This window comes from Narcine bancroftii, chromosome 1 (assembly GCF_036971445.1).
Source record: "Narcine bancroftii isolate sNarBan1 chromosome 1, sNarBan1.hap1, whole genome shotgun sequence".
Classification (NCBI taxonomy): Eukaryota; Metazoa; Chordata; class Chondrichthyes; order Torpediniformes; family Narcinidae; genus Narcine; species Narcine bancroftii.
This window is the reverse complement of record NC_091469.1, coordinates 400,907,988-400,920,595: the sequence shown is the minus strand read 5'-3', so window position 1 is coordinate 400,920,595 and position 12,608 is coordinate 400,907,988. Positions and strand designations below refer to the sequence as shown.

Sequence of the window (12,608 nt, the reverse complement as noted above, 5' to 3'; positions counted from 1 at the left end):
TATTTACTCAATTTTTTTGGCCACTTGTTTGAGTTGCTGGTTGTTTGCATTCTGATAATGGGGATTTAACTGTATAACCAAAAAAACAGGGAAACTTCTGAGTAAAGACTGAAGAATGGCAGGGGGAGGAGTCCAGACCAACAGTCAAAAGTTGTTTATTGAACATGATGAGAGGAAAGGTGAGAATTGATTTTTGGCTGTTGACTGTACCAAGTGGGCTGCTGCAAGCATCAGGGCATGGGACTCGGCCACAGTGATAATTAAGGTGAGGGGATCAATTAAAATGAATTACATAACTGAGATTACAAATCTATGTGGGCAAAATAAACTGGGAAAAGTGCGTTTACAGGTTTCAAAGAATTTGATAGTTTTCAGTGATTGGACAAGAAGATGGCAGATGAAGTGTAACTTAGGCAATGTAATTTTCCACACTTTAGTAACAATGAGAAAACAGATTATTGATGAAAATAGTGTTAAAATTTTGAGTTCAGAGAGGTTTGGCTATCTTCCCTGAGAGAGAGAAAGCCTTAGCACATTTCTACTGGATTTGAGGAGATCACATCTGGAACATTGTTGTACAGTTTTAATCTCTTTATCCCTGGAAGCCTCTAATTGTCTTGCAGGGAGGGAAAATGAAGGTACCTGAAATTAGAAACTTGTCCATTTGAAAAAACGGAGGTAGAGTCTGTCTTAATAAGAAGTGAACACTCTGAAATGTAATTTTCTCTGAAGATGATTCACAGGTCAGAACCTGAGAGCATATCCTCAGGATAAGGTTGTCCAGTGAGTTCATGATTTTTTTTGGGAATAGATATATGAATGTTTAGAACTTGGAGGGTGTGGACATGTGCAGGCAGAAGAATTTTTTTTTTTAAATTGGCATCATGTTCAGCGCAGACCTCATGAGCAGAAGGGCCTGTTCTTATGGTGTACTGTTCCATATTCTACATTCTAAATGGATGTTCTGAGTGTTTAGTTACTGATATTAAGAACTGGGAATGATTGATTTTTTTTTGGAAAATTAATGCATGTGGTGTTGGGAAGCATAGTGAAGTCGAATATCAGGAATAATCTTGTTCTATAGTCAGAAACAGTGGTGTAAGGCAAAGTTACACCATCACTGAAAATCAAAATGACAGATTTGTACTCTCAACAGAAGAAATTTCATAAACAGTGTATTTTTATAAAAAGGTGAGTTTTATTCAGATGCATCAGTGTAATGTGAATTATCTCTATGACCAGAATATATTTGCAGTTTTCTGAACTGTACATCAATAGGTAAAGCAGCCAGGGTCTGAGTAAATAAGAAAGACTGCAATGAAATTTAACAGAGAAATAGCTTTACAACAAAGTAAATGTGTAAATATAACACTACAGAAAATAAAATAACTTCCAAGGAAGTGATTGCAAGATCATATAAATTGATCAACAGATATGACCAGCTGATGCCCTAACCAATATTCAATATTTCAAATTACAATTCAGAGCTTATTTTCTAAAAGAAAGAATGCCTGTCTATTTAAATTGTGGACCCTGCAAATACTGTATGAATACTAATTGAATGTTAATTCAGGATTGCTTTTGAGCAACTGAAGGTTTAAAAACATCTTCTGTTATATAGCTAGAGACAATGATAACATAACAATAACATAACAATTACAGCACGGAAACAGGCCATTAGGCCCTTCTAGTCCGCACCAAACCACATTTAAATTACAGTTCAGTGCTTTCCCAAATAACATTTGGTTCTTGTACAAATATCTGTTTTTGTGAAATATGAACAAAATCAGGACTGCTGAAAAGAAGCGGGTGTTTCCATCTGAGAAAATGTTGAGATCTCTGAGACTTTCATCCATGGCCTATCTAAACCACAGACTAAACTTGCCTTCTCCTTCACTATTTCCTCTAAAATAATACAATTTTAATTAGCAGTTCTGTTCAGGGATATTCAGCTGAAATAAAACTCAAAGTAGTCCTTATGGTAGCTATTACAATGTGATATTATTTCAACATCTGCTTTTCTGTCATTTTGAGTTTAAAAATAAAATTGTTTCGTAATCCCTTGAGTTGAATGTGGGTAGTTATTTTTTGATTTTGGCATTAAAGCCCAGTGTTAAATGGTTTCCTGACTCTGTTGCAGATAATTGGTAACCTTGGGCCTCTGGAACTGATGCTCAACACACCCAGTCACCACAGAGTCCACCATGGTGAGTCTGGCTTGATAGAATGGACTTCTGTTTTTGTTTTAAATGTGTAATATTTCCGCCTGCCTGGAAAACTGTCAGCAAATATCTTCCAGGCTATTTTTTTATTTATTTTGCAGTTTGTAAAAGGTTTATAAAATATATTGTATCAAAGGAATTAAATCTCCACAGTGGAATAATAATCTTCCTCAAAAATTTTATGTTTAAAGCTAAACTTATGTTTGGATGAGGTAGTTCTGAGCTGTAGGTGATCTTTGTGTGTTTCTTCACACACAAAAAAACTTTTGCATGGCTCATCCCTGGCAAAGGTAAAGGAAAGCATGCTAGAGAAAAATGTTTTGATGAGCTGAGACTGCTTGTGCCTGTGAAACATTTCATTATACTGAAATGCAGCACAGTTAAAGTAGTGGTTAGTCCAACGCTATGGGAGCACGAGTGACCTAAGTTTGAATCCGGCGCTATCTGCAAGCAGTTTTTACTTTCTCCCTGTGACCTGCATGGGCTTCCTCCGGGTGTTCTGGTTTCCTCCCACAGTCCAAAATGTATCAGGTTGGAACATTAATTGGATGTAATTAGGTAGCATTAGATTCATAGGGTAGTTCACGGACAAGTTGCTCTTGTGTCTTGGTGTGAGCTTGCAGGCGCCTCAGATTGAAGAGACTGCCATCCATGCGGTACCGGATATAAACATTGTTTTCATTGTTGAGGTCTTTATTGGCTTGTTTCAGCATCATGCTGAAGAAGATAGTAAAGAGGGTTGGTGCGAGGACGCAGCCTTGCTTCACGCCATTGTCAATGGAGAAGGGTTCGGAGAGCTCATTGCTATATTTGACCCGACCTTGTTGGTTTTCGTGCAGTTGGACAACCATGTTGAGGAACTGGGGGTGGGGGGGGGGCATCTGAGGCGCTCTAGTATTTGCCAAAGCCCTTTCCTGCTCACGGTGTCAAAGGTTTTGGTGAGGTCAACAAAGGTGATGCAGACGATGCCGCTTTAGTTGCCTATTCAGAGTCAGCTCTCCAGCGCATGACGTCCTGTTTTGCGGAAACTGCCAAAATGTTTGGCTTGGAAGTCAGCCTGAAGAAAACAGAGGTCCTCCATCAGCCAGCTCCCCACCATGACCACCAGCCCCCTGACATCTCCATCGGGCACACTGAACTCAAAATGGTCAACCAGTTTACCTACCTCGGCTGCACCATTTCATCTGATGCAAGGATCGACAAAGAGATAGACAACAGACTCGCCAAGGCAAATAGTGCCTTTGGAAGACTGCACAAAAGAGTCTGGAAAAACAACCACTTGAAGAAACACACAAAGATCAGCGTGTACAGAGCCGTTGTCATACCCACGCTTCTGTTTGGCTCCGAATCATGGGTCCTCTACCGGCATCACCTACGGCTCCTAGAACGCTTCCATCAGCTCTGTCTCTGCTCCATCCTCAACATTCATTGGAATGACTTCATCACCAACATCGAAGTACTCGAGCTGGCAGAGTCCACAAGCATCGAATCCATGCTGCTGAAGACCCAACTGCGCTGGGTGGGTCATGTCTCCAGAATGGAGGACCATCGCCTTCCCAAGATCGTGTTCTATGGCGAGCTCTCCACTGGCCACCGAGACAGAGGTGCACCAAAGAAGAGGTACAAGGACTGCTTAAAGAAATCTCTTGGTGTCTGGCACATTGACCACCGCCAGTGGGCTGATATCACCTCCAACTCTGCATCTTGGCGCCTCACAGTTCGGCGGGCAGCAACCTCCTTTGAAGAAGACCGCAGAGCCCACCTCACTGACAAAAGACAAAGGAGGAAAAACCCAACGCTCAACCCCAACCAATCAATTTTCCCTTGCAACCGCTGCAACCGTGCCTGCCTGTCCCGCATCGGACTTGTCAGTCACCAACGAGCCTGCAGCAGACGTGGACATACCCCTCCATAAATCTTCGTCCGCGAAGCCATGCCAAAGAAAGAAAAGATTCATCGGCCAGAAGAGCCCTCAACCATGCTGTGGTTAAAACTGAATTAAATATACTTATCGTGCTGCCATTTTTATTATTCATTCAAGAGATGTAGGCTTCGCAAGCCTGTACTTCTGGTTTGCACAGTTTTAAAATCTTTCCATTCCACTGTACTATTGCCGATCATGTCAAAATTTGTGGGGGTTTAGTCCATGTTTGTGATATTTGCCAATGCAAAACAAGATGGTGTTTCTGCTGGTTCCATAATATAAACTGGTGAAAACTTACAACTTTATGATTAAGATCTTTTTGTAGTTTCTGAGCAATTTTTAACTGTAATACCAGATTTTTCCTGTTCTTGAAACGATTGCCCGAGCCTACTGTAGCCTCAAAATCCTCACTGAGGTCTGGGTGCGACTTAACCCACTGCAGTGCAAATGTTCTTATTTTATTTATGGTGACAATGTAGCAATCTTGCCTCTGTTCACCTACCGATTCTGCAACATGATTTTCCAACTCTGGCCAATGAGGGATTCCTTTTCTCAAAGAGCATTGCCTTTTTGGTATTTTTTTATAATCTTTTCTTTCTTCCTCTAATCTCTTACGAACTTCTCGTGCACATCAAAGTTTCTTGCAGCAGAACAGTTGTTTGGTTTCTTTGACCATTTCTATCACTTTCAATCTAAAACTCACCATATTTACGTTGCCTGCTGCATTGTGTTGATGGATCCTCCATGATAGCAATCAGCTCCAGCCAACACCCAGCAGATCAATCTGTGCAATCTCTGGGGGTCGATGTATACGCCGATCAACGACCCATCTCAGGCTTCGCGAGCTTTGGGGCTCGACTTGCACACTGGTCAACAGGGCACTTCAGGCAGCCAGAAAATGAGGCTCAACTTATGTGCTGGATATACTATAAAACCCTTAAAATGAGGCTGAGAAAGGGGGGTGAGGGGGTCGACATAGGTCTCGATGGTCTTTTATTCTGGGTTGGGGGTGTTTAATCTTGTATTTGTATGTGTGAGTTCTTAGACAATACATGGATAAAGGAAAAGTTTCTTTACTTTAAAGTTGTTGTAAATATCACCATGAGGTATGCCATAAGACTGCAAACCTCCATTACAGATCTTGCATGCTGTCTCTTGCTCTGGTAGCCAAGTATAATCAAACTGGAGCGATAATCCTTGAGACATTGCTAGTTGCATTGCAACCATGATCACTATCATTACATCTCACTTTCTTAAAACAAAAGTAGCTTACTTTTAATTAGCCTGTTTTCTTTGTATAACTCTGCAATTTTAACTTTAACACCAAGAACTTATATTTTCATTATTATCAACATTGTTAACAATTTTTAACCTTGTTTTGTGTCTTCACATTTCCATGCACTAAAACTTGAAGAGCAAATAAAATAGCACTACTTCATTCTATCACAGTAGTCTTTAAATTTGCTCAGTCAGTCTCTTAGGAGGATTCATGTGACTCGATGGTCTCCTGATTGAATGTCCTTAAATCTGAGTTGTTGCCTCAAAAAATGTCTTCTCGGCTGTGTATTCAGGTTGTTCAACAGTATCTGTCTTTCCATCTACTGTGGCTGGTCCCATTTAAAGATCTCGATGATTTCTTCATAGAACAGCACCTTCATCTTGGCTGGACTTCACTAAGGACAGTTTCCTTCTGAGTCCATAAGTTTGTTTTGTCTTTTAACCTTATTTGGTCATCAGTGTAGAATTCCGGTAGGTTTTTTTGTTCTTCTGTCAAAGTAATACTTTTGGTTTTCTTTCTGTTGTTCTTTGAACTTCCTCACTTTCTCCCCCTCTTTTGTTTTTAGGGAGCTTCTCCCGAATGGATAGGTTTGACCTTAGCCTACATCCCATAAGGAATTGTACTGGTGACATACCACACTCGAGTGGCATTGTGTGATATACTAGCATGCTTTTGTAGAGGTCTGTTCCACTGTCTTTTGCCTTATTCATCAGTCTTTTCACTGTCTATACTGATTTTTCCACTAGACCATTGGACTATGGAAAATGAGGACTTGACATGGTGTGTACAAAGTCCCACTCTTTGGCAAACTATCGGAACTTTAAATAGCAAAACTGGGGTCCATTGTCCGTGAAGATTTTGCGTGCCATGCCATGTCAGGGGAATATGTCTTTCATACCTGTTATTATAGCATCTGCAGTGGTGGTGTTCAGTTTACACAGCTCTGGATACTGGGATTAATATTCTATGACTACAAGATAGTCCGTCCCTTGACATTCAAATAGGTCAGTGGCTACCTTCTGGTAAGGTCTGTATGGTGCTGGGTGTGGCTTTAGTGGTTCTGCAGGATTGCTTGCTTGATATTTCCAGCATATTGTACAGTTTGACACTTCATTTGTTATATCATTGTTGATTCCGTCACCTTTCGCCAGTCCATCACCTTTCATGCTCTTTTCTGATACTTTTTGATTCCGAGATGCCTTCCATGGATCCTTTTTAGCATCTCTTTTCTCAGACTCTTTGCATAAGGATTTTTTTTTTTCTTTTGGAGATGATGTCTTCAACCACTGATAGTTCTACCCTGCAGTTCGAGCAGTCTGAAAATCAGGTGAGCAGTCCTGCTTCCTGTTGGGCTATCCATCCAAGATGTTTTTTCTCAGTTGCCTCATTGTTTCATCTTTGTTTGTCTCTGACTTTATGAGCTCCAATTTTGTTTTTGATATGGGCATTACACTTGTGATCATGTCCACAAAAGTGTTCACATCTTCATCCATTTTGGTGTTTGCAGGTTCTCTCGTGTCAGCAGCGCGAGACAATGTGTCTGCTGTGCACATTAGCTTACCCGGAGTGTACACTACATTCAGTGTATGGCGTTGCAGGTTAATTATCATTCTTTGTATTCTAAGTGGACATTCATTTTATGGCTTATGGAACAATGCAATCAAGGTCTTATGGACAGTCTCTACACTGATTGCTTGTCCTGTCACAACTGATGAAATCTTTCACAGGCATATGTGATGCTGAGCACCTCCTTTTCAATTTGAGCATATCACATCTCTGTGTCTGTCATTGAGTGTGATGCATACGCAATGGGTTGCCAGTCATCATATTTTTTGCAAAAGAACTGCACTGAGCTCACAATATGATGCATCTGATGATATCTTGATGGGACTCACTGGTCGTAAAACCTCAGAATTGGTTCCTCTGTGAGCAGTTTCTTTTGATCGCTCCATGATTTTTCATGCTCTTGATTCCACTCCAATTCAATGTTCTTTTCTGTTAGTCTTCTCAATGGAGCCATCTTTTCTGAGATGTTCGATATGAATTTATCCATATATATAACCATATAAAAATTACAGCGCAGAAACAGGCCAATTTTGCCCTTCTAGTCCACACTGATCCAAGTACCCTCCTCTAATCCCACTTGCCAGCACTCTGCCCATATCCCTCCATCCCCCTCCCATCCATGTACTTATCCAACTCTTTCTTAAATGATAAAATTGACCCTGCCTCCACCACCTTTCCTGGAAGCCCATTCCACACAGTAACCACTCTCTGAGTAAAGAAGTTCCCCCTAAACCTTTGCCTGTCAACTCTTAACCCATGACCTCTTGTATCCCTCTCTCCTACTCTCAATGGGAAAAGCCTTTCCACATCAACTTTATCTATCCCTCTCATTATCTTAAACACCTCTATCAAATCCCCTCTCAGCCTTCTACGTTCCAAGGAGGAAAGACATAATTTGCTCAATCTCTCCTTGTATTCCAGATGCTGAAACCCAGGCAACATTTTTGTAAATCTTCTCTGCACTCTCTCTATCTTGTTAATATCCTTCCAATAAATCAGTGACCAGAACTGCATACAGTACTCTAAATTTGGCCTCACCAATGCCTTGTACAGTTTCATCATTACTTCCCAACTCCTATATTTTATGCACTGATTTATATAGGCAAGCATACTAAAGGCCTTCTTCACCACCCTATCCACATGCGCTCCTACCTTCAGGGAATAATGCACCATTATTCCTAGATGTTTCTGCTCCACTGCATTCTTCAATGCCCTCCCATTTACCACATATGTCTTGCTTTGATTATTCTTTCCAAAAAGAAGAACCTCACACATATCAGCATTAAACTCCATCTGCCATCTCTCTGCCCACTCCTCTAAGCAGTTTAAATCCCTCTGCAATCTTTGAAAACCCTCTTCATCATCCACAATTCCCCCTATTTTATTATCATCTGCATATTTACTAATCCAATTTACCGCCCCATCCTCCAGATCATTAATATATAATGACAAACAGCAACGGTCCCAATACCAAACCCTGAGGTACACCGCTTGTCACCGGCCTCCATCCTGACAAACAATTATCTACTACTACTCTCTGGCACCTTCCTTCCAGCCACTGTTGAATCCATTTGACTATCTCCAAATTAATACCCAGGGACTTAGCCTTCCTAACTAACCTCCCATGCGGAATCTTATCGAAGGCCTTACTGAAGTCAATATAGATAACATCCACTGCTCTACCCTCATCAACATTCCTAGTCACTTCTTCAAAAAATTCAACAAGATTGGTCAAACATGACCTTCCACGCACGAGTCCGTGTTGAGTGCCCCTGATCTGACCCTGTCCCTCCATATACTAATATATACTATCTCTAAGAACGCTTTCCATCAATTTACCTACCACAGACGTCAAACTTACAGGCCAATAATTGCTAGGCTTGCTCCTTGAACCCTTTTTAAATAAAGGAACCACATGCACAACACACGAATCCTCCGGCACTATACCCGTCTCTAATGACATTTGAAAAATCACTGCCAGAGCCTCCACTATTTCCTCACTAACTTCTGACAGGAAAATCCTGTCAGGACCTGGAGACTTATCCATCTTTATATGTTTCAGAAGCACCAGTACTACCTCTTTCTTAAACACTATAGTCTCCATATATACCCCCTTTGGTTCCTTTACCCTGCACAGTTCAATATCCTTCTCCTCAGTAAATACTGAGGAAAAGAAATTGTTCAGGACCTCCCCCATCTCTTTTGGCTCCACACACATTTGTCCTTTCTGATTGTCTATTGGACCAATTTTGTCTCTCACTTTCCTTTTGCTATTTACATATTTGTAGAAACCCTTTGGATTTATTTTCACTCTGCTTGCTATAGCCACCTCATACCTTCTTTTAGCTTTACTAATTTCTTTCTTAAGATTCATTTTACATTCAATATAGTACCCAAACATCTCCTTTTTTTTCCATGTTTCTTATATTTATAGTTGATCATTCCATTAAACCTCTGTACATCGTTTTTGCATTGTGGTCTTGTCATGTTCCAACTGACGGTCACCTTTCTGGGATCTGGTATGATGCCCCCACTGCCAATAATATCTCCTTCACATGTTAGTTCTGTCACCCCAAGATAGGATTTTTCTCTCTTCAGCTTCAGGTTTGCTTTTTTTTTGTTGCTTCCAGCACTTTCCTTAATCTCTCATGGTGCACCATAGACCATATGGATAATTTTGTGATTCACTTCAGGAGCTAACACAATTCTGAATGGTAACCTTTGGAATATGTATCTGTCAAATGGACTATTGAATGTGCACAGTCTTGAACTTGCTTCATTCAATTTTAACTGACAAAATCCTGTTGATGCATCTAACCTGATGAAAATCTTTGCATTTGCAAACTGTGACATGACTTCTTCACGCGTCAGAAGTTTAAAGTGTTCTCTCTTTATTGCTCTGTTTAGATCTCTTGGATCCAAGCAAATTCTAAGCTTTCCATTCTTTTTGTCCACAACAGTGAGAGAACTCACCCACTCCGTTGACTGATCTATCTTTTGAATTACATTCAAGCTTTACATCCTGTTCAACTCTGCTTTTAGTTGCTTTTGAAGCACAAATTGAACTTTTCTGCATGGATGAATTATCGGTGGCACATATTTATCCCCTCTGATCATTTGTTCTCCTGGAAGGCAGCCTAGACCCTGAAATAGGTCATTGTACTCTTTCATAAGTTCATCATAGACAGTGTCTCCTTTGCTTTCCAGAAAGGGAACTCTTCTTTACCAGGTTTGTTTCTCATAGGCTGTAAAACCAAATATGGCCTGTACATCCTTTGGTATCACGATAAATTCTAGCACATACTCTTCGTCCTTGTGTTTCACTTTGACCATGCATTCTCCTTGCACTGGTTTATCAGTACCTGAATATCCTGTCACCTCCACTTTTGTTCCATACATCTTTGGTCTGGGTCTAATCTTCTTAAAATCAGTCTCTAATATTACATTAATTTATGCTCCAGTATCCAATTTAACTGAAATGTATATGTCATTCACTTTTAATCTCAGCATCCAGTCTCTGTTTTCTTTCTTGTTTTCAGTCACAACGTCTACATAGAATTCCTGTATCTCCCTTTCGTCTACTGCATGAACCTTGCTTTGTTGCACTTGGTTCCTACAGCAACTGACATAATGGTTGCTTTTGTTGCCCATATAGCATGTTTTACAATATGCTGGACACTTTTTTGGTAGGTGTTCTGTACCGCATCGAGGACATGACTTTCGACTGTCCCTTTCATTTTTATTCACTAGCCATGCCTCTCTTTCCACTTTGGCATTCTTTTTGTTAAATGGTTTGTGTCTGTTCTTGCTCACTGCATCTACATTGCAGCTAGTTTTATTGAACAGCTCTATTGCCTTCATTTTTACAGTTTCTGTAGCCCTACAGAGTGCCATGGCATTTTCCAGGTCAAGATTTTTGTCTCTTAGCAGTCTTCCCCTTAGACTATTATCTGGAATATCACACTCAAGTCTGTCTTTTATCAGCGAGTCTGTCAGTCCACCAAATTCACATGTTCTGCTTCTGTTTCTCAATTCAGTCACATGCTGATCAATACTTTCTTCCGTTTTCTGTATGCATGTGAAAAATTTGTGCCTCTCAAACGTCATGTTATATTTAGATATGCAGTATGCCTCAAACTGTTCCATTATTTTTTTCCAATTTCATGTTGTCTCCTTCAGCAGCAAATGTGAAGTTATTATACACCTCCAAGGCTTCATGTAATAAAACTGACTCTTTCATTTTATTACTTTTCTTGTCAGCTCCGTCTGTCACTAAATACAATCCAAAATTCTGTTTAAATCTGTTCTAATTTTCAGCCACATTACCTGTCAGCTGAATTTTCACTGGTGGGTGTATTCCTTCTATTTTTCACTGTGTTAGCTTCTCTTTGCTGATCTGTTGAAGGCTTTAGATTTTTCCTTTTAAGGCATTTCCTTTTAATTATCTTCATCCGACTTCTGACACTATGTTTCATCTTGTATTCGTATGTGTGAGTTCTTAGACAACACATGGATGAAGGAAAAGGTTCTTTGCATTAACATTGTTGTAAACAGCATCATGAGGCTGCAAGACTCCATTACAGATCTGCATGCTATCTCTTACTCTGTGTCAACCCTTGCTCACAGCCAAATATAATCAAATGGGAGCCAGAATCCTTAAGGCATTGCTAGTTGCATTGCAAACATGATCACTACCATTACAAAGGGAATCTAAAATGAAAGGGCATAGAGTTAAGGTGAGAGAGGAATGATTTAAAAAGGACCAGAATGTCATTTTGATCCACACAAAGAGTGACAGTTCTGCAGATAGAGCCGTGAGAGGAAGTAGAATTGAAACATTTAAAAAAACATTTTGTCAGGTACATGGACAAGAAAACTTAGACCACAAGCAAATGGGAATGGCTTTATCAACAACTTGAGTGACGAAAACAAATTGGACCAAAACGCCTGTTTCTGTGCTGTAACATTCTCTGACTCTATGAGCAAAGTCTGTAGTATGAGGGCCAGAACAGTGTGTGCAAATGATATTAGCTAAAAAAACACTAGTGCTGCTTTGTGTTCAAAGGAACATAACATTCAGTGGAATAACCAAACTCTGTTTCAAAAATGAGTGAAAGGAAAGGAAATGTTGACAGCTGGCTCAGCCATGTCCCTAGTACTACCAAACTGCTTGCCTGTTAAAAAACTGTTTTGTAAATGTTTAAAAAAAAAATAAAATGCGGAGATACTCAACAGGTCAGGCAGCAGCTGTGGAGTGAGAAACAGTGAATGTGTCAAACTAGAAAATTAAAAAAAAAACATAAAAGCAAGTTTAAAACTCCTGTTTTGCTGAACTACAACGTGTTTCTCGTCTCAGTCACCAAAAGAAAGGGAAGGATAGTACAGTTGGATATCAGGCTGGGTCACATAACTACGCACTTGGGATAGTTTCCATATTTGCTGAGATCTGAGAGAAACCAAATTATGATTCAGTTTTCATACCTCAGGGGACTCTAAAAATGTTTCAATCCTTGCCGACATGAGAACTTAAGTCATTGTTCAGCTTTGTCCTCTCAAAGGAGATCATGATTTGACTGCCAAAGAATCTATTTCAGATATTACAGAGAATTTTTTTGTT

At 40.0% G+C, this 12,608-nt stretch overlaps 1 protein-coding gene across 5 annotated transcripts in view; it reads left to right on the top strand.

Annotated features, from left to right (window-relative positions):
- Window positions 1–12,608, top strand: part of agmo (alkylglycerol monooxygenase) — a 414,609-nt gene that overhangs the window by 254,963 nt on the left and 147,038 nt on the right. For all 5 annotated transcript variants that reach the window (XM_069913757.1, XM_069913754.1, XM_069913755.1 and 2 more), the window contains one exon: window positions 2,141–2,207. In XM_069913757.1, the coding sequence (XP_069769858.1) occupies window positions 2,141–2,207 (67 nt within the window). The remainder of the gene's footprint in view (window positions 1–2,140; window positions 2,208–12,608) is intronic.